The sequence below is a fragment of the Haliotis rubra genome, unplaced genomic scaffold, assembly GCF_003918875.1.
Source record: "Haliotis rubra isolate DU_JTF1 unplaced genomic scaffold, ASM391887v1 Scf522, whole genome shotgun sequence".
In the NCBI taxonomy this organism is placed as follows: domain Eukaryota; kingdom Metazoa; phylum Mollusca; class Gastropoda; order Lepetellida; family Haliotidae; genus Haliotis; species Haliotis rubra.
The window spans coordinates 291,481-313,264 of record NW_025767216.1 but is presented as its reverse complement, the minus strand read 5'-3'; the positions used below and the strand labels follow the sequence as shown (position 1 = coordinate 313,264).

At 40.1% G+C, this 21,784-nt stretch overlaps 3 protein-coding genes across 3 annotated transcripts in view; 1 reads left to right on the top strand and 2 right to left on the bottom strand.

Annotated features, from left to right (window-relative positions):
- The window catches only part of LOC124252713 (protein mono-ADP-ribosyltransferase PARP15-like), a 52,661-nt gene extending 45,888 nt beyond the window's left edge, over nucleotides 1-6,773 (bottom strand). Inside the window, exons 1-4 of the mRNA XM_046686367.1 lie at nucleotides 6,634-6,773; nucleotides 5,961-6,010; nucleotides 5,334-5,382; nucleotides 4,800-4,849 (exon numbers count right to left, since the gene is read on the bottom strand). Of these exons, the coding sequence (XP_046542323.1) occupies nucleotides 4,800-4,849; nucleotides 5,334-5,382; nucleotides 5,961-6,002 (141 nt within the window). The 5' untranslated portion in view covers nucleotides 6,003-6,010; nucleotides 6,634-6,773. The remainder of the gene's footprint in view (nucleotides 1-4,799; nucleotides 4,850-5,333; nucleotides 5,383-5,960; nucleotides 6,011-6,633) is intronic.
- Nucleotides 6,774-6,840: 67 nt separating this feature from the next.
- On the bottom strand, nucleotides 6,841-15,230 carry LOC124252717. Its single transcript, XM_046686381.1, has 9 exons — nucleotides 15,120-15,230; nucleotides 13,167-13,333; nucleotides 12,979-13,023; nucleotides 11,800-11,851; nucleotides 10,913-11,008; nucleotides 9,489-9,617; nucleotides 8,439-8,747; nucleotides 7,693-7,818; nucleotides 6,841-6,972 (listed from the first exon to the last, which is right to left on the bottom strand). Exons 2-9 carry the CDS (start codon nucleotides 13,284-13,286, stop codon nucleotides 6,884-6,886), a joined length of 966 nt encoding a protein of 321 aa, XP_046542337.1. The 5' UTR covers nucleotides 13,287-13,333; nucleotides 15,120-15,230; the 3' UTR covers nucleotides 6,841-6,883.
- Nucleotides 15,231-17,704: 2,474 nt separating this feature from the next.
- Nucleotides 17,705-20,566, top strand: LOC124252749 (plant intracellular Ras-group-related LRR protein 7-like). The gene is made up of 3 exons (XM_046686401.1): nucleotides 17,705-17,762; nucleotides 18,971-19,768; nucleotides 20,150-20,566. Exons 2-3 carry the CDS (start codon nucleotides 19,037-19,039, stop codon nucleotides 20,363-20,365), a joined length of 948 nt encoding a protein of 315 aa, XP_046542357.1. The 5' UTR covers nucleotides 17,705-17,762; nucleotides 18,971-19,036; the 3' UTR covers nucleotides 20,366-20,566.
- Nucleotides 20,567-21,784: the final 1,218 nt, after the last annotated feature.

Below are 21,784 nucleotides of genomic sequence, written 5' to 3'. Positions count from 1 at the left end.
TACATATTTTTCTATCACGTTTTTATCACGTAAGTTATGATTTGCTGTTTCATAAAGTAACAATGCCTTTGAACAATTATCATTTAAAATATCCAAATATTTACTCAACCTTAGATCAACGTTAGATAACGAGCTATATAAGATACCTTTTGATGAATGTTCTAGTTTACATTTAACTGTAACTTTTAGTTTATTCAAATGGTCAAAATTTTGGGAATTCCAGATATAACCAAGTCCTATTTCGTCCAAAATATGCTTGATGTTCCTTATCCATTTATGCTTACTTTTTCCAAAATGTGTGTCGTCAAAAAGTAATTTAAAGATGAGTAAGGATAATTTGGAAGATTTACCTGATTAGTATGGCACTGACCAGGGAGTCAGGTTCATTATAATAGTAGGGGTGCATTTTCTAATCCCAATTAGCCTACATTGTTTTTGTATGCGAAATGGGATGTAGGCGAATTGAGATGTAGGCGAATAGAGACTAAACCCTCAGTTGGACCCATGAGAGCCGTTATGTCAACAAACGCAAGTGCGTGTATTTGAATCTCTCACCGTCAATCGCATTATTCTTATTTAAAACTTCATAATAGGCAGCAAAATCCTGTTAGCTACGTTCTTTGTACTAACACTGCACTGTGTACGTATGTCAGTTAAGATCCAAGACACTGACCTCAAGCTCAGTAATGTCACAAGTGAGCCAATTGACCTTGATCACGCTTTTGACCTCTGCAAGTAAATTATCTCACGTAAGCTTATCGTAACAACCTCTATACATCTATCATGAAATTCCAAGGAAAACCCAAAACATTATTTCCAGTACCACCACACAAATATATACATCCATCCATTTTAGTTACGTAGCAAAGCTGAATGTATTTGTCAGTTTTAAATAGTATAGGCCAAACAAAATAAACGTCTTTGAAATACAATATTGTCTATTGACCAATATAATAATATTGTATTCATTTAGATATGCAACAACGCCAAATATACTTTTCCTGAATGTAAGACAGTATGATATTCTTTGAATACAATATTTTATATTAACAAATATAACAATAATATCTTCATTTTCATAAACCTTACGAAAGGAGATTTGGGGTATTTTTACCTTTCTGTTTGCAGTCTGATATAAAGGCCTTAGATGTAGAAGCGGATAGTTGAGATGCCATTGGTGCCTTTTCAGCGCGTGATTCTCCACGTTCATATGCTTTGGACACATCCGTGAATGCCTTGTGAAAATCAACAGAAATGTGTAATGATGAATGCCACTGAAATAAACTTCATATAGATTTCGCAAACACATGATCTCATCACTATTTTTCGATGGTCCATTCATATAATTTTATAATTCAAACTATTTCGCTTTTCTACGCCCTATGGGATCTGTTTCGGCAGATGATCGAGATGTATTCCATTGAGCTTTGTAAATCTCCCTAGGTGTGCTACACAATTGCTTCTCTCAGCTCAATAGGATTATGTTGGATAAAACTAAACCATTTCCATCTTCCACGGACCTTAACATTAGAACTGGTCTTCAGCAGCCCATGCTTGTCGTAAGAGGCGACTAACGGAATCGCGTGGTCAGGCTCGCTGACTCGGTTGACACATGTCATCGTATCCCATTTGCGTAGATCTATGTTCGTGTTGTTGATCACTGGATTGTCTGGTCCAGACTCGATTATTTACAGACCGGCACTATATATCAGGAATATTGCTGAGTACGGCGTTAAACAACAAACAAACAAACAAAGTCCTAAAGCCAAGAATCATTATTTACCAGTAATGAAATAAGTTATACTCAATGTTGTAAATGATAGAACTAATTGTCATATTTACGTTGTCTTCACTTGTTTAAGGGGAGGTTGGGTAGCGTCGTGGTTAAAGCGTTCGCTCGTAACGCCGAAGACCCGGGTTCGATATCCCACATGGGTACAATGTGTGAAGCCCATTTCTGGTTTTACGAAAATATGCCTTAAAGGAACTGTGGTCACAACACACTTCTCTAAAAATAAATAATGCATTTCTCTCCATAATACTAACTGTCAGCCCTCAGGGAAGCTACCATATAATTTATTCCCCAAACATTTACGTATTTAGATTACAATATTAAATAAAAAAGTTCGAATGAAGTAATGCAAAGTTGCATTAATTTGACTGTTACGCCCTCTACCGGCCGAACATTATTTCAAGCGAACCCCATAGAGTTATGTCCCTTGGAGCGCTCTTATGTTATATCTTATAACTCCTTTGGACACAGAAACCAGTTCGGCAAACACCGACAACACCGCATGCTTCAGTTTTCGATGTACGGAGCATTGTTTACATTCCATATATGGCAAGTGTTCTCTGTTTTGGAGCTGCTCGCCTCGAAGTTTCAATTATTGATTTCAGGCAATATAACAAGAGATAACAAGTCCTTTATTGCATCAATACGAAGCTAAAGTGAGTGCATATGCCCCAATGTGTATAATATAAGCCAAAATATTGTCGAACATGTGTGACACTGAACATGTCCGTCTCACCTTATGTACATCAGCAAATTCAGGAATTACAACCAATCGAACGTCTGACAGTGATTTTGCTCTGAAGCTGCGACACACGTCGAACATGATGTTGGCGACAATGTTGGGGTTGTAACAGCGTTCCCCAGTGCCTATAGGCGGGATGCTGATGGTGCGGTGGCCGTCACTGTCCGCCTGCTGCAGGATCTTCATAAAGATGCTTCGGAAACACTGCAGAGTAATGCAAGTAATGCAAATAATGCAAGTTAAAACTTTACGGTCTACTAACTTTACTCAAGATACCTACACATAACATAACGTCTTTTCTATTTTCAAGTTGATATCAAAACCTAGAACATCAGATGAGACTAAGTTGAATAATTTTTCAAGTTGAGTGAGTTTAGTTTTACGCCGCACTCAGCAATATTCCAGCTATATGGCTTCGGTCTGTAAATAATCTGGACCAGACAATCAGTGATCATCATCATGAGCATCGATCTACGCAATTGGGAACCGATGACATGTGTCAACCAAATCAGCGAGTCTGACCACCCGATCCCGTTAGTCGCCTCTTACGACAAGCATGGGTTACTGAAGATCAATATTCTAACCCGGACCTTCACGGGTATAAGTTAACTTGAAACAATTTTTTCAGGGAAGGAGTATTTTAACATGTCTGTGGATTTTTCTTTTTTTCCTTACTGAAATGGGACCACTAAGCTTGATTCGTTATAACTGTTGATCGACATATGCATTTAGACTAAATATACAGCAAAGGACACGGTACAAACAGGTGTACTGTATATGCTCATTGCACGCACGCGCACACTCACACGCACACGCACATACATGTTGTAACTATATGTTCACATACCTCATATACAACCTTTTGATGGTTGTTCCATAGCTCAGGAAGGACGACGTGGTAGATGTTTTTACAAGCAAGAGAACCACCTCCTGTTTTGCCCACAACTCCCGTCTCTAATCCTTCAGGATACTTCTGACTGCATTCCTTCTGGATCGATGACCCGCCAGCTGTCAGGATGCTCTTAGACAGTTTCCCATCTGACAGTTTTAGCTTCGCGTTTGTTGAGTTCACAATAGCCTCGGTCTAAGTGAAGACATTGAAGCGTTAGATTTACACATTTGTAGGAATACTAGAGAAAATACAGCACTGAGATAATGGAATGCGACGGATGTTGGTGAGTGAGTGAGTGAGTGGGTGTGTGAGTGAGTGAGTGGGTTTTGGTGTATGAGTGAGTGGGTTTGGGTGCCTGAGTGAGTGGGTTTGGATGTGTGAGTGTTTGAGTGGGTGGGTGTTAGTGGTGGGTTTTGGTGAATAAGTGAGTGGGTTTGGGTGGGTTTGTGTGGTTTGTCAAACTTTCTTCAATAATATTTCAATCATGTCTTTATGTAGTGGAAAGCCCGAATCGATGCACATCTTAAACGTTTACAACATTCTAAAACCCACAAGCACGGGCACTACTCTGACAAATAGAAAACACAATCAGGGCGAACTGTATTCGAATCCACGCCACGCCTAAGGGAGGTAATTCTGGGCAAAACAATTCAGCAGCCATGACGACTGAGCCTCTGTGAGTTAATACGCGCTGTGGCATAAAGTCCCACTGACCATGAACTAAATTTCACATTTAAAGGTGTCTGTAAATCTTCAGCAAACCCACAGCCGATATGGACAACACATGGTTTCTGGTGAACAGATGACTTGCCTTTGCATGTGTTTGTGACAGCTCACACCGGTGCGGCAGCTTACGCCCCCGTTTTCACGAACAGCTTGTATCATCATTTACACATTAAAAAGTCGGAATAGTTGAATGAGCTCAGAAAATCTGAGAAAATCAACAATATGAAAAGGGTTTTGTCGCTTCTATTTTATTCATATATATTAATGGTGCGAGAGGCATCGGTGTCCGGGTGGTCAGGCACGGTGACTTGGTTGATATATGGGAATGGCGGGGTAGCCTAGTGGTTAAAGCGTTCGCTCCTCACGCTGAAAACCCGGGTTTGATTCCCTACGTAGATACAATGTGTGAAGCCAATTTCTGGCGTCCCCCACCGTGATATTGCCGGAATATTGTTAAAAGAGGCAAAAACCCATATTCAATCGCTCACTGGTTGATTTATGATGCATGTCATCATATCCTAGTTGCATAGATCGATGCTCATGAAATCAAGCACTGGATTGTCTGGTCCAGACTGTTTACAGACCAGATAGCTGTTACAGTAATATTGCTGGGTGCTGTATTAAACACAAAACCAAAAAAGGTCTACCTTCTCCCTTGTGATGTCGCCGGATATGACGTGTACAGACAACCTCTGAGCTGTTGAAAAGAGAAAGGTGTTAAACGATAGTAGGTCAATTTGTAATCCTATGGCAAGAGCGAAAATTTAATTTGGAGGCATATTAACTATTTTAAGTCTTTACGTTTCTTTATTATATGTATGTATGTATGTATGTGTGTGTGGGGGGGGGGTTGTTTATTCAATTTCGATCATGTATATATTCGTGATATAAAATGGCATTGTGTTTGAATATATAACTGGGTGAGTGAGTGAGTGAGTTGCGTTTCACGCTGTATAGTACTACAGCCATATCAAAGGGTTTCAGTTTAATGCTGGAGAAAAGCCCAAAACTTGTCTCAGATGTTCTAATTGCCACCTGGAACCATGGACTGGGATTCGAACCTACCAGAGTACCATTATAAGCGAGTACGTGAAATTCCTGCTCGACCAATTTAGGCGCCTTAGACAGCTGGGCCACAATTGTCTCCGTGTAATTCTATTTGTAAAGTCCTATGAGCTTACGAGTATCTGACTTCCTAAGTTCCTTTAGTTCTTTGACGAGTTCCTCATACTGAAAAGAAAACAGTCAAAATTTCTTCATGAAGCATAGAAAAACATAAAATATTGACTAATGCAATAGCTTTGATGTTCTGTAGTAATGTTGGAAATTAAAAAACCAAACTGTTTTTAGATACTCTGTATCCCTAAAATTTACATAATTTCAAATAGCATATGTCGAAATAACCCACGTCGGTCTAAGGCTCAGGGGGATGCGTAATAGGATATCGAGAAAGCATGTTTACTCGTAACATCGGGCAAAACTTGGAAAAAATGCGATTAGCTGCTGAAAACAACAGGTCAGACTATAGATGGCACATAGCTCAGCCAGGTATGACGGTCGACTCACCTCGCATGGAATGCATGTGCTGCCCACAAGGGATCATCTCAAAGATATTGTATTCTTTTAGATGTGTGTTAAATATAACATATGTTATACCTGGGGTTACACTTTCTTAGTAAAGTACAGATTCTAGTACTTTTTTGGGTTGAGTCCCATCCGGGACCCTTTGAGTCAGGCACCTAACCGCCATCACACAAAGTCAGCCGCCTAACTTTACATACAATAAAATCAAATCATTTCGGCGTTACCTTATCTCTGGCCACACAACCCTCGTGAATGTTTGATGACATCTCTGCAACTACAAAAAGAATTCTCTTTTGAAAAAAGTATATTTTAATGACAAATAGAACTATTATGTATCAATATTGATGAGATATCATGCATAGTAAATTACAGTTTGGTTCGGTTTAGCATTGTTCCAACAGATGAAATAAACCGAGAAATAAAGGAAACAGTAAATAGATGATTCTAATTTCAGTTGAAAAAAATATCTTAAGGCAGCGATATTTTAGGAAGCCATCAAATATTTCCACACGGTTTTATATTTAAATGTTTGATTTAATTTAAAACTTTTAAAGGCTTATCCTAAATCACTGAGAAGACAACAACCAATGAGTATCCTACTTAACTTTGAAATTCAATACATTTTCTTTTTATAGGGGTACAAACTTTTAACATTTCAAGTGTCATGTAGTTACATATCAATATCTCACCCCAGTCGCCAATGTGGTTTCACACAAACAATTCCCAGCCACAGATTTTTGTACAAACTGTTGCAGGAATGAGTGAAGGTTAAATAGACATAATTTTAATATAACAATGGTTTTTCAGTTTTCAATTACATGGAAACACGAACTTGGAATACGTTCTTTTGTTTATAAAAGAACATCCACAAGTCATAAAATATACAAAGAGTCTTACGGCATTGTTCCAAATTCTGTACAGGAAGGCACACTTTGCTCTTAATGTCTACTCTTGAGACTTGTACCAGTCGGTATGCATGACTTCACTTTCTTATTGAACAAATTCCCCAACAGGGTTTTGATCCATTCAGGTCCGACTGTCTGTCCAGGTTTTAGGTCAATTTCAACGATGACCGAGCCTGGACTGAACCGGACAACCTGAGCATTCTGTGACTGGAGGCTGATGTTGATGACGTCCTTCTGTCCATTCATTTCACGCAGAAGAAGTCGGTCAAGGTCAGGGTCGCGAGACTCAGGGTGATCACCACAAATACCTTTGACGTATTTTCTCCAGGAACTGTCAAAACAATGGCGTTTCCTTAAAGGCATGTCAAAAAGGCCAGACATTCGTCACGTTGTTATCTTGCACAGAAAATGAACCAGTATCTTTCCAAAGAGCCTTGATTCTAATTTGTTCTCTTCACACACAATTGTAGCAATGAATATTTGTAGATCTAATTAGATTAATGGTACAGCATCCCAATGTGATTTCCTTTGTACCTATATGTTATATACACCATCAATTGCCCCTGGCAGGAAGTAGATTCTGTACACAAATAACAGGTGTAAAGTCACGTAAGTTAACTTGTTATTATTATTAATAGCATATAGTAATAATAAACATTATTTGTAGATTATGATACATACATGCAGCAAAGAGGGTTCAGGTGAGGTTGTTTAGGCTCATTATCATCTCAGGGTCCTTGCTACCATTACACACGGACCACGAATGGGATGATTATGATGATTATGATACAGAATGTGCCTTTATACACAAATGGCAGAATGTCAATATATGCTTGCAGAATATCTGTGTCATCAATGTACCTGTCTTCATTGTCATTATTTTTAGATTATGATACATAAATGCAATAATAGAGGGTTCAGGTGAACCTTGCAGAGTGACGTTGATTGGGAGCATCATCAGCTACCTCTACATCCAGCACAGCCCACGATTGCGATTATTATAATGATTATTTACTAATTATTCAGAAACCGAATGTCAAGATCAAAGTACCTATTTGAACGTTCATGGTATTCTGTGTTCCATCTTGCCTCATCAGAAGTTCTCCCGATTGATGAGGTGTTATGTTCATTGTACAGTTGGAACCAATTTGAATATGTTCCGTCGGCAAGGTATCTCCTGGAACATATCATGTACAATATTTAGAGTTTACGGATTACAAGTGTCAATAAACAAGTAAAAGAACATATGTGTTGATGTCTCGATGAAGCATCATGTTATCTATTCACAATGGTAAAGTGGATTTCAAACTGCAGTCACCAGTGTTCACAAACTTACACGATGAGATGGAATGACATGATTTGGTTGTTTAATACATAACTCATAATATTCCAGCTTTATGATGGTGGTTTAAACATATTAGAGTCTGAACGAGACAATGCACTGTTTGACAACATGCGCATCGATCTAAGCTATCACGATACGATGATATGTGTCAACCAAGTCAGCGAGCCTGACCACCCGATCCGGTTAGTGGCCTCTTACGACAAGCATGGGTTGCTGAAGACCAGATCTTCACATGTAGGAAGCACAGACTTGCAAACATGGTCACCCAGTTGCCTATTTGTCTTGTGATCACAGACAGCAGTGCATAGATGCTATGTTGTGGTTCTGACGTAAATAAATGGACAATTTCCATTTCATTACAGATCTCTCCTAATTCAGAATCCCTGTCCGTTTCCAAATGCTAAAACATTTGGTCACGAGACGATTTTAACAGGAAGAGAATTACTGCTTACCTAACGCTTCTGGCGCAGCATAACATTCATCGTCATCATCGTCATCATTGTCATCCTCCTGTACATCCTCATCAACGACAATGGAGTCGTCATCAATAGCATCGTCCGATTCCATTGAGCCAGCACCCGATTCTGATTCTGCTGAGCCATGTCCCTCATCTCTGTCGGGTGTCTGGCTACAAGAGATGAAGACCTCCTTGTATTCGCAGACACACTCTTGAGGTAGCTGGCACCGCAGACCGTCGTATCGCCAGTGTTCCTGTGGAGGGAGTGCGTTCTTCAGATAGACCTTGGACGACTGTGCAAATTCTGTAACATTCCAAAGAATACTGTTGTGACTGTATCGTCATTGCTGTATAGCTACAAACACAGGTTTCTTTAATGATGCAAAGGCGCATTTGTGTATGTATAAGGGTATATAAGGGTGTTTGTGAGCGGGTGTGTGGGTGTGTGGGTGTGTTTTTCAATGTAATTTGTTTGTTTGTTGCTTGAAGCGGGACTCAGCAATATTCCAGCAATATTGTGGCGGCCTGTAGATAATGGAGCATGGGTTGCTGAAGACCAGTTCTAACCGGGTTCTTCAGGGGTTTTGCCAATGTTGAAACTGCAGTTGTGTCAGTGTATGCGTGGGTGGGTGCGTGCGTGCGTGTATGTGCGTGCGTGCATGTGTGTGTGTTTTTGGTCTCGGGTGCGTTTGTGTTGGTGTATGTGTGTGTTGGTCTGAATATACTTTCAGTGTGTGTACTGGGGGTGCATGTGGGTCTTACAAATACCCTCGGTATGTTTGTGGGCGTGCGCGAGTACATATGTTTGCTTTCCCGTCTGTCTACGTTATGTAATAGTCTTGTTTAGAAACAAAAATGACATTCTCCAATGTTTCTTGTACACCAAAAGCCTTTGTTTACATCGTAAGTTCTTTACTGAGGGCAACCAGTGGTTTGTTATCACAAATGCTTAGTTAATGTCTACATGTCTGATTATTGTCACCAAGGCACATGTATCGGCGAATGAAATGCCCACATGTGACCGTACACCCATTAATCGAATCACCTTCAAAGAAATCGTAAACAACGTCAGGTAGTCTTCGTCCTTTCATCAGAATATCACACATGGGAGAATCGACCACAATATACAAGGCTGTATCGTTTGGAAGAATGTTGTTGAAGACCCCAGCTCTTTCTACAAAACAACAAAAACAACAGCTGATACTAAAAAGTAATTACAGCACTGTAAAACACAATCAAAGATACTTCTCAGATCTTCCATAACCGTATAAAAACGTGATGGCTAACGTGTGGCCTTGTGTTCAGAGCCCAGATTACAAATCTGTTGAAGTTGAGAAACGTTGGCCACGGAGAGTCCTTGGATGGGTGACCGTGTTCGGCAATTTGAGTGAGTATGATTTTACGCCACTTTTAGCGATATTCCAGCAATATCCCGGCGAGGGACACCAGAAATTGGCTTCACATATTGTGTCCATGTGGGGAATCGAACCGGGTCTTCGGCGTGACGGGCGGACGCTTTAACCACTAGACTACCCCTACCTCCCCTCGGCAACTTGACTCCTGAGAGTTCCTAGGACATCGGTCCCGCCCCACAACGAAGCACACGTGACACATCTGGCCCTCTTTAGCAATGGTGTTCAAAGGTGCTTCTGTTCACCAAGCAGAAAAGGGGTACCCGGCAGGATATAGTCATATGACTATTAACCTTCCAGCACCTCACAGGAAGTTTGGGTTATCAGGGGTAATAATGCCCATTGTACTGTATGTGCCATTCGAGGATGTAGTTCAGCGCTATAAGTGTCGCCGTGACCTTGACAATTCCGTGAAGTTCACCAAAATCGACTGGGCCCTGCGCCTTGCCTAAATGATGCTTGGTGTCAAGTATGAAGAAAATCAGGAGAACGGTTCTTGGGATATCTCGCTGACAAGGGTAAAACGTTAAAGTCCCCATGTGACCTTGAAATAAAGGTCAAGGTCATCAAACTTGACTGGGGCCTTTTTCATACTGTGATGAACCTAGGTATCAAGTATGAAAAGAATCTAGTCAACGGTTCTTAAGATATTCCAATTCGTAATACGTACGTACGTACGGACGGACGGAGCCTAATTCTATATTATTAATAACTTCATGGAGCGGTGGGGTAGCCAAGTGGTTAATGCGTTCGCTTGTCATGCCAAAGACCCGGGTTCGATTCCCCACATGGGTACAATGTGTGAAGCTGCGTAAACCATACTCTCACACTTCATGAACTGATTATGATATAATCATTCCAAGCCTAATCTCTCAAACTTGAAGAGGAAGAGGAATGATTTTTATGAATAGAACTTCTTTACTGCAATAGATTCGACGTTTCGACGTATATGCTAACATCGTTATCCTGCAAGTGATCTCTTCATTGGTCCCCTTCGTCATACCAGCGTCTAAATGCCACTTTAAAAAAATGTCCAAATTGGAGTTTCATGACTCACCATTGCAAACCGTGATAGGCACTTGGCCGATGTCAACATTCAGACTGCTTTTAATTGCTTCAGCTTCGTGTGAGCCACTTCCGGAACAAAGGATGACTGGAAAGAAGGATAAAGTAAAGGCATCACTGCTTTATCATAAATATTACCATACTGAAGTCCCCTACAATAGCAACAACGGAGTACTCACTCAAAAACTAAAGACCACAAAGATCGCACAAAGAATATAACACTGCCATAATGGCTTTTCGTCACGTAAAGCCAGAAATTACCCTTCTTGATGTTCGCCATGCCTTGCACAACAACCTGTTGCATCTGACAGCTACGATATTTTCTTCACGTAAGGCTAGAAATTCCCCTACTGTTATTCCGTACATATCTGAACGTACTGTCATGACGACACACTGCCCTTACATGAAAGAATCACAATACTATGATGCAACCCCAGCCCATAATGTGAAATAACTGTTGCACACACAGGCATGTATGAACCCAGCGAAGCCCATAACTCTTTGTCCTCGCGCTCGTCAAACCACAAGGAAGTTTTTGAGATTTTATCGTAACAGGATGGGTCGCTGGTTACCCGAGATAAGCGGCGAGCCTGGCGTCAACAAGTTGTTGACTGGTCTCATGAATGAACTTTGAGTATCCAGTACATACCGGTGCAGAATAAACACCGTGTTGACGTAATTATACATCGTACACAAACTATACATAATTATGTCATGACAGTGTTATATGTACATATAATGTAACACTGCCATAATGGCACCGTTGGTGTTTTGTTTTGAGAATAAACTGAAACCTGTATCATACAGCCCCATATTCTTCTTCGTGGCATATTCCAAAACGTTTCCCGCAGTGTTATTTTTACAAAAACAAAATCTAACCGTGATGTTTGAACTTGCTCGTTATGTCGTTCACGACGGGGTAGGTTGGTTCCTGTTCAACAGAAAACAATGTAGATCCTGTAGAATCTGTTTGACTACTTGTGTTAGAACCAGACAGCCCAGTGACTCCATCATTAGTAATTGGGAACCGATGACACGTGTCAACCAAGTCAGCGAGCCTGACCACAGGATCCCGTTTGAAGCCTCTTAAGACAAGCAAGGGCTGCTGAAGATCAGTTCCAAGGCGAATCTTCACTGGGTTGATGTTATTACCAGAGACCATATATGATGTCTGTTACTACACACTCCCGGGGAAAGGTGCCTGTGGTGGGTGGGGAAGATCTATGTACAGTCTACAAAGTTGGGAAATGTTGCAAAAATGCAAACAAATGTCCGATACTTCTTCCTGTTCTGGGCTTCCTAAATATTATTCAAAGCCGCACACAATGTCCCAGCTATGTTCGGAAAATAACAGTAAACATTATTTCTAGATATGCTGATATAGGTTTTGATTGGCTGGTTGATATGCTATTAATTTCTGATTGGTTCATATTCTCGACCACTTAATCTACATGCACAGTACTGTTACTTTGCTATTAAACCTGTGAACATCCGGGTTACAATTGGTCTTCAGCAACCCATGCTTGTCGAAAGACTCGACTACGGGATCGGGTGGTCAGGATCGCTGACCTGGTTGCCAATTGTATAGATCGGTATTCGTGATGTTGATCACTGGATTGTCTGGTCCTGACTAAATTATTTCCAGACCGCCGCCATATAGCTGGCATATTGTGAGTGCGGCGTAAAACAACAAACAATAAAAGTGAACCAAGCTTTGTTTCTCCAGGTGTGTTCACTCGTCAATAACACAGATGAAAGTATATATATGCATCTTGAATGGACTGTTTAGTGACGAAGCGACGAACTCCGCAGAGGTGCTATGCTGGCCTCGTGGAACTGCGTAGGACAGTGGGTATACTGGGCATCAAGGAAGTGATTATTGGTTAATGGCGAGGTGAACAATTTGATTTAATTTCAAAACACATTTTCCGGATTTCTAGCATGTATAGTGAACATCTTCTTCTGTGTTAAGCAGAATCGAATATATTTTGTAACTCCATTATCTGGAACACTATTGCCACTACCCCCTGCTTAGAATATCAAAATGTCAACACTTACCTGTCTGAGAGAATCTGCTGAAGAAGGCGACTGGATTCCGCTATCCTGTGTAGGAATATGTCAGAACATCCGTATATTTATCGAATTCAGTCTTGGCATAAACACAATAACATCATGGATAGATAAAAATAAATGAGTGTTACAATTAACGTTGGCGGGATAACAGGCAACAGATGACCTTGACTTACCTCGTCTTGACCTTCTTGACCGCGATCATGGTCATCTTTGCAGCTGATGTCCATCTGGGTGTTACTGATGTTGGCGCCAAATGGTCTCCCCATGTTCCTCTCCCTTATCTCAGTGGTCATTCTATAGTTCTATCATGTCTTCCCTAGGGATACTTACAGCGCCGAACCTTTAAATAACAAGCACTATTTTACATACTGTAATATTTTGCTGCGATTTTAACATTTTAGTGAGCGAGTTTAGTTTTACAACGCTTTTATCAATATCCCAGCATCATCACGGCGGAGGGCAACGGAAATCGGCTTAAAACATTGTACCCATGTGGGGAATCGAACCCGGGTCTTCGGCGTGACGAACAAACGTTTTGACCACTGGGCTACCTTACTACACCTTTAATATTTTAACTGATCGTTTAATCAGTGGATATTTATCCACTAGAATATTATGTAATGTTATACAATTCACTGAGGGACTGAATGAGTATAGATTAAATCAACTTTGAAGAGTTGATCCGTCATAGTCACACAGTCCCTGAATCACATTATTTCCCCTTCACCGAGCCCTTTCTTCAGTGCGAGGGCTCATAATGAAATAAGGCTAGATTTCCCGTCTCACTTCGGCTCCTTTCCAATTTAAATTGAACATTTCGTTTCTTTAAAAATTATTCATTAACAGAAGAAAACCGGTGGTCTTGTTGAATTATATAATATTTTTTAAAAACCCCGTTAAGATCAGGGTTAGAAATGATCTTCAGCAACCCATGCTTGTCGTAAACTGAGACTAACGGGATCGTGTGGTCTCTGATTTGGTCAACACATGTCATAGTATCCCAATTGTGTTGATCAATTTCTGACTCGATTAATTACAGACCGGACCTGTGAAGATCCGGGGTAGAATAGGTCTTCAGCAACCCATGCTTGCCACAAAAGGCGACTATGCTTGTCGTAAGAGGCGACTAACGGGATCGGGTGGTCAGGCTAAAGAAAACGAGCATTAATGTTTGGAACCTATATTAAATATAGATAGTGGTACAATGTGTGAAGCCCATTCCTGGTGTCCTGCCACTGTGCGTGAAACTAAACTCACTCACTAATTTTGTTCTAAAAATTGAAATGTGCCTCCTCTAGTTTTAGGCAATATACTTTAGAAGCCTTATGTTAATGTATTTATGTTTATTCAGTTTTCACTTTGTGTATCTCAGGTTGAATTCGTTCATTTTTTTATTTCTTTCATGTATGGTCATTAAAACATTATTCTTTATTTTATAGTTTGTTTTGTCCTAATGAATAATGCCACAAAAGGCGACTATGCTTGTCGTAAGAGGCGATACTCGCTTTTGTACTGATTCGCAAGAGGCGACTAACGGGATCAGGTGGTCAGGCCCGCTGACCTGGTTGACACATGTAATCGGTTCCCAATTGCGCAGATCGATGTCATGCTGTTGATCACTGGATTGTCTGGTCCTGACTCGATTATTTACACACCGCCGCCATATAGCTGGAATATTGGTGAGTGCGGCGTAAAACTAAACTCACTCACCCTAATGAATTAGGCAAAGAAGTTTCGTTTAACTGTTTCTAAGCAAAATATACAATACAAAGCTATATCGGGCACTGTGACAAAAGAGTGGACTAACCAAGTTTTACTTTCGTTTTGAAACTAGGTCATACAGACACAAAAGAGAATGTATTGATGTTAGACACCGACGCTCATCAATGTAAACACATTCTGGTAACATATAGCGAATTTGCTTCTAACGATGAAGAACATTTTTTTCATATTCCAAGTGAATTTAGAGAAATAAACTAAAATAAACTGACAGATCTCACACAAATACCGATTAAGAAATGACAATAGCAATCGCCTTGGTGATAAACGATGTCTCGTATAATCATGACGTATATTGACATCCTAACTGACATGTGAAATTGACAAGTGTACATTTCAAAGCTTACGGATAACATCGGCCCGCCCAGACCCGTGTGTACTGTTGTCTCGCATTCTGCGCACGAGCTTCCTCGACATTGCTTACACGACGTGAAGATCGTGATTGGTTAATAAATCGCTCGGGCGGGGCCGGACAAAATCTGGATCGTCAATACGTGTGACTTCTTATATTTCTCGTTGATATGCCAACAGTTGATAGTTCTCACGCTTGGGATATAGCCTGAGAAAACGCTTCTCCGTAAAGGTGCTATCACAAATGATTTTATCCGGAAGAACCAATTTCCTAATTGACTGCAGGTACGTACACAGAGTAATGTCCCTTTTGTATATTTTCACCGATACTCTCGCTTTTGTGCTGATTCGTAAGAGGCGACTAACGGGATCGGGTGGTCAGGATCGCTGACTTGGTTGACACATACCATCGTATCCCAATTCAGGAGATCGATGCTCATGCTGTTGATCACTGGCATACCTTGTCCATACCGCCGCCATATAGCTGGAATATTGCTGAGTGTTGAGTGCGGAGTTAAACAGCAAACAACAAACACTCTGTGTAACTTGTTCAGCTGTTGTAATGTGTGATAAAGGCGTATTTTAATTTATATAAATCTCCTTTTTTTCCATTTATCCCGGAATATTATTCCGATTAACTTTATTTGTGACAAATCCCTACAGATCCAAACTACAAATCCCCGTAATTCGGGATGTTGGTGATACCGATCTTTACATGAAAGAAATTCTTAAGCATCTATAAATTCCATTGATGCTCATGATGTTGATCACTGAATTATTTGGTCCAGACCGTCGCCAAGTAGCTGGAATATTGCTGAGTGCGGCGTTAAACGACAAACACAAGGTACAATCAGCGTAAAGTTTGTTGTGTGTTGAACAAAACTAACACAATAAAATTTCATCAAGAAAAACAAAATTATTTTTAATCTGTGTGATACGTTTAAATTCACTATCAGAGCTTGTCATCTCTCGTGAAATAAATTCTCCAAAATATACATGTATCTCAAAATTCTCGTATTTGTCATTTGGCCAGTATCGTGGTCAATCAACGCAGTGCGTTTGTTTGTTTGCTTGTATCTGAGTGCGTGAGCACGCGCACGTGCGTGTCTGTGTTTCATTATTCTACCTACGTATGGTAGTATGTACGTAATTTGTGTCCTAACAACTCAAAATGTTTACACCATGAGCATCGATATCCACAACTGGGATAATATCACATTCATCAACGCAGCCAAGAGCCTGACCACCCTATCACGCTGGTCAGGTCTGAGGACAAGCATGGGTTGCTGACCACCAGCTCCAACAGGACTCGTTATGGAGGTCGCGTCATTTGACACAACATAGGCGTGTAATTACTACATCTTTGTTAGCATTGTTTACAAAAGCGGGTTTGGTTTTGGGTAGAGAAGATTACGCTTTCCTTTCAGATCCTTAATGATAAGGCGATGCACATGTCTATTTTTCTAGATATTAGATATGAAGAGTTGTGTCCCTTGACAAAACCAGGACGCGCTAATCGTGGTCTGAGTACAAGATTCGGTAAAATCGGGTTTAACGTCACCTTTTGAAATTGTACATTTAAGACGGACATGCATATGTGCGTGCGTACGTGCGTGTTTGCGTATGTATATTCAGCATTCAGATCAAGCCTGTTCACCAGTCCAGCCCAACTCTTCCAATGTATAATTATTCTGCTCAATCATGATTCGATGACAGCGTCGTACAAGAAAGGATTTCATTTCACCCCCAGTATGCGTTTATATACTTGGAGAGGGGTGTGAGGTGGGTGGGGGTTGGGGTTGGGGAGGGGGGTGACAACCATTATTGGCATGAGTATATTTATAAATCATGTACAACAATTTAATGTTAATATTTGTTGAGCCTTCCATTCAACTGAAACCACTGGCAAACCTGAAATTTAAAAGTCCGCTGCAAATAAGGACAAGGTGTGAGACTCATCTTTCATTACAGTACTCCAGATAGCTGCGTGTCCGTAAAAAGTAAAATTGCAAAGTAAATCATGATGACTCAATGAGTCCGGAGTGAGTGAGTGAGTGAGTTGGGTTTTACGCCGCCTTTAGCAATATTCCAGCAATATCACGGCGGGGAACACCAGAAATGGGCTTCACATATTGTGCCAATGTGCACGTGGTGAACAGAACCCGGGTGACGAGCGAACGCTTTAACCAACTGGCTACCCCACCGACCCTTTATAAGATTTGAACGTAATAATTAAGTGCGTAATTATCCAGTGTAATTATGCGAGCTTACTGGTCGAATAAAGCGCCACATCTTTGAAGTCTGCCATTCCGTTATAAGAATAATGACAAGTTTTACAAACACAACCACTATGAACAAAACAGAAAATTTTATACATATAAACAGAGGAAAATATTCTCGTTCTTGTGTGTGTATTGTTGTCTGAATGCTAGCACTATAAGGCCAGTATTAGTTCGGGACTAGTACAAGAGTTCACGCACTAACGCACGCACGCACACATACACCTGGGTCGCGTCGTAATCGATTCGCCTTACAATAACTGTCCGTATTTTATTGAGGGCAGATAACTCTGTCTTCACTTCCGCTGCTAATGACGCTCACAATAGCGACAGACGATGGAAACCTCCTTTTCTTCAAAGGTTAGCATTGTATATTTTAAAACAGATGCACATAATGTTGATTTGATACTGTTCTAATATAAATATACATGCTGCAAGCTAATTTTGAAGGGTTCTTTCTTTTTCACTACTCTAACTAAATATGGAGTTCAAACGAACAAATCCGAAGTTGCTCACAAGTTGCCATGACTTGATATAAATCCTTTCGTAAGAAATTTGCAGTTATAAAACGTTACAGTAGGTAGTTTTTAGGGCTGGGACGGGTCCAAAGTTTCTACCCGGATACCCCACCCCCCATTACCCTGCCCTACCCAGACACAGGTTATGTTAATTTCTGACATCAAATTTGCAAGAAAGGGCAATATATAATCAGCTCGGTGGCTACAATTTCGAATTTTTCTTACGGACCGTTCATAATGGCTAAGGGCGCGCGCGCGTGCGTGTGTGTAATATGATGATTTTTATGGAGAAGCATGTACAATGTGAATCACCCCCTATAATTCATGTGCAAAGTAAGTAACCCCCCTCCTGCATGTTATGTACAAAAATCAATGCTACCCCACCCCATGATTTTTAAGCATAATTCTTTAACATTTTAACTACAAAATTGCTGCCCCATAGTACATGTGTACAAACTTGCTGACCCCCACACCTCCCCAGAACAACATGGATGGCAAACACACACACACACACACACACACACACACCTAAAAAATCATCATCACCCACCCTAGCCATAAATTATGAATGGTCCCTTAAGCATGCATTATATTCAAAACAGATGACTGTAAATTATGTCTAAATATTCAATATTTATGTCTAAATATGCAAAGACAATACAACCTTTTAATCAGAAAAGAATAACATATTACATTGTTTAATCTATTAGTCACATGATCATAACGGGTCCCAATATTGAGACGGGTACCCGGGTCCTAGCCCTAGCAATTATCCTCATGTTATGGGGTTTTCTTATGCTTAAGAACAACTGTTGTTTTCTCAATTATCGCATGAACATCATCTCACTCAGGTATGAGGCTAAAGGCAAGCATACCATGGTTTAATATTGTAATGACTTTCATGCTTAATTTCAAAGACTTATAATGAAGGTGAATTTCAATCTCATAACCAGAACATGATACAGATGAAACCAACGCTTTGATTCAAAAGAAACTTTTTAAAAAAATCCCTCTTTGATTCACATTGAAGAAAATGTTTTTATCTTTCAGAATTTCTGTTGTCTGGGTAAAAATTTTAGAATCACATAATCTGAAGAAACTCGCTTAGCCATCAGTATGGATCTTATAGAAATAGAAAAGATAATTGACATCGCTGCCAGAAGAGGAGACAAAATTGTCAATCTCAGTCATCGAGGTTTAACAGTCGTATCCAGCAGCATAAAAAAACTACTGCATGTCCAAAAGCTGTCACTCAATGACAACAAACTCCTGATGCCCCCTTCGGAAATCACAACGTTGGTTCGACTTGATGAACTTGTCTTGGACAACAATAAACTCACCATGCTGCCAACCGGAATCGGTAACTTGACAAACCTGCAGTATCTCAGTGCCTGCTTCAATCCTCTTGGTGCTCTTCCATCGGACATCGGACAGTTATCATCCCTCACCCAGCTGTGGGTGGTAGAATGTCAGCTGATCAATCTGCCGTCAGAAATTGGCAGATTGAAACAACTGGAAAAATTTAGCGTACGAGGCAATAATTTATCTAGCCTTCCTGCAGAAATAACAAACTTGAGGAAACTTGTTTGGCTGTGTGTGGCAGAGAATCATCTTCGGGATCTTCCAAATGGGATTGAGGAGCTGACGATGTTGTCTCACTTAGACTTGAATAATAACAAGTTTGATGGTATCCCAGAGTGTGTGCTAAAGCTGTCAGTTCTTGCTAGTCTACACATGAAAGGAAATCGAATCAAATCTGTTTCGGATGACACCATTCTTTCTCTATCAGACCTCACCAAGCTAGATTTGAGAGACAATGAGTTACATGTGAAGCCGAGTCACTGGAAGGTATGTGTGTTAAATGAGATGTTTTAAACTGAAATATGTTCACTTTAATAATACTGTTGAAAAAGAATCATTTAAAATCGTTTTCTTCAACTGTATCAGTGTGCCATCCATTATTCTCCAGTATTTATCTATAAATGTGCAAGAAATGAAACATTTCAACATGATAAGTGCCATTATTGGTTGTACATTTCAGCTGAAGAGTGGCCTTTTTTTGTTGTACATTTCAGCTGAAGAGTGACCATTTTTTGTTGTACATTTCTGAAAGATGCTTTTGGTTGTACATTTCAGCTGAAGAGTGACCATTTTTGTTGTACATTTCTGAACGATGCTTTTGGTTGTACATTTCAGCTGAAGAGTGACATTTTTGGTTGTATGTTTCAGGGATTGGAATACATTCTTGTTGGCGGCTCAGCTGCCCGGCCTTCTGTCGAGGATGAGCCTGAACCTTCACCCTACATACAACTGCAGCGTGCCTTGGATGGAGCGAGTGAGGAATATGATGGAGAGATGGAGGGAGCTAAGGGGGAACCTTATGAGGCCCTGTCAGGGTGGAAAATTAACCAGAGTGATGAAGATCTCAATGATAATGAAGGATAGGTGAAATGTGTTTGAAATTGACAACATTGTTTGACATGATGGGTGACAGTCTATATACATGACTAAGATATGCATCAAGATTATAAAGATGTTAGAAGACCAGAATATGGATCAAGATTTATAATAAAGATGTAAGAGTGAGTGAGTGAGTTTAGTTTTACGCCGCTTTTAGCAATATTCCAGCAATATCACAGCTGGGGACACCAGAAATGGGCTTCTGAAATTGTGCCAATGTGGGGAATAGAACCCGGGTCTTTAGCGTGACGAACACTTTTACCACTACGCTATCCCACAGCCTCTAAAGACGTAATAGGAAAAGAAGTTGGATTAAGATTATAAAGAGGACCAGTATTTATGATCTATGTTACCAGACCAGTATTAGTAATGATGTATGTTACAGAAACTTTAACATGCTGTGCCATAAAGTGTATCATTGCTAACTTGCCAGCATTCATGTCCCATTGAATCTGTGCTAGTTCTTTTTGTCATATTGGGCAAGGTGTTACAGAAAATTACTTTCTGTAAGAATTTGATAACCAGACTAGCAGCATGTTAGAGGCCCTCAAGGGATTAAACATCCTTAGATTATAGCATTGCTGTCTCAGAATTGAGAATAAAGTAAGACTTACAAACCGAATTTATTCTGATCACAATGCTCCAGCAATAGCTTTGATTATTGTGTAACTATGTCTTGGTTAGGTTATGATACAGTGGACTCATATTTCACCATGGTATCATTTTGAGTCCAGTCCTAATGAAATTACTAAATGAACCAATGATGGCTTAATCCACTGAAATAGCAGTGATACATGACAAGCACACATGTTTTGTATGGGGAAAGTATATCCACTAGTCAATTAATGTCTACTGTTCAATCCTCTAAGATTCCAAAGTTTATTTACTCGTGTTCATATATTCAGTATCCAAAGACACTTGAGTTAGATTTGCGATGTAAATCTATGTAAAACATGTAAAACGTTCATATAAAGTCCAATTTGATGGGATTTTAATGTGAGTAATTGGATTTAAAATTCAGGTTATTTCATGTGTGAAAAAGATTTTGTCCAGAGTTAGTGGTGAGAGAGATGTGACATTATTTCAGAAACAAAGCTTCAGAGGGGATTGAGATGGGTAATTTATCACAGCCAAATTGAGGTTTGATACACTGGGAAATCACTTAGCATGCTCCAGCAACAGCTTACACACACGTTCAGTGATTAGCAAACCAACAGATCCACATATCAACAGAGAATCAGACAATTTGTAATTTAGGGAATAACCTACTCTTGACAAAGAATTAATAACTAACTATTCTGTGTTAACTTGAAATTTACTTGCAAAGGTGTATGACTTCTGTCTGAATGGTAAATGCCAACAAAATGAGTGAGTCTAGGTTACTGGTACCTCTCACTTATAGTG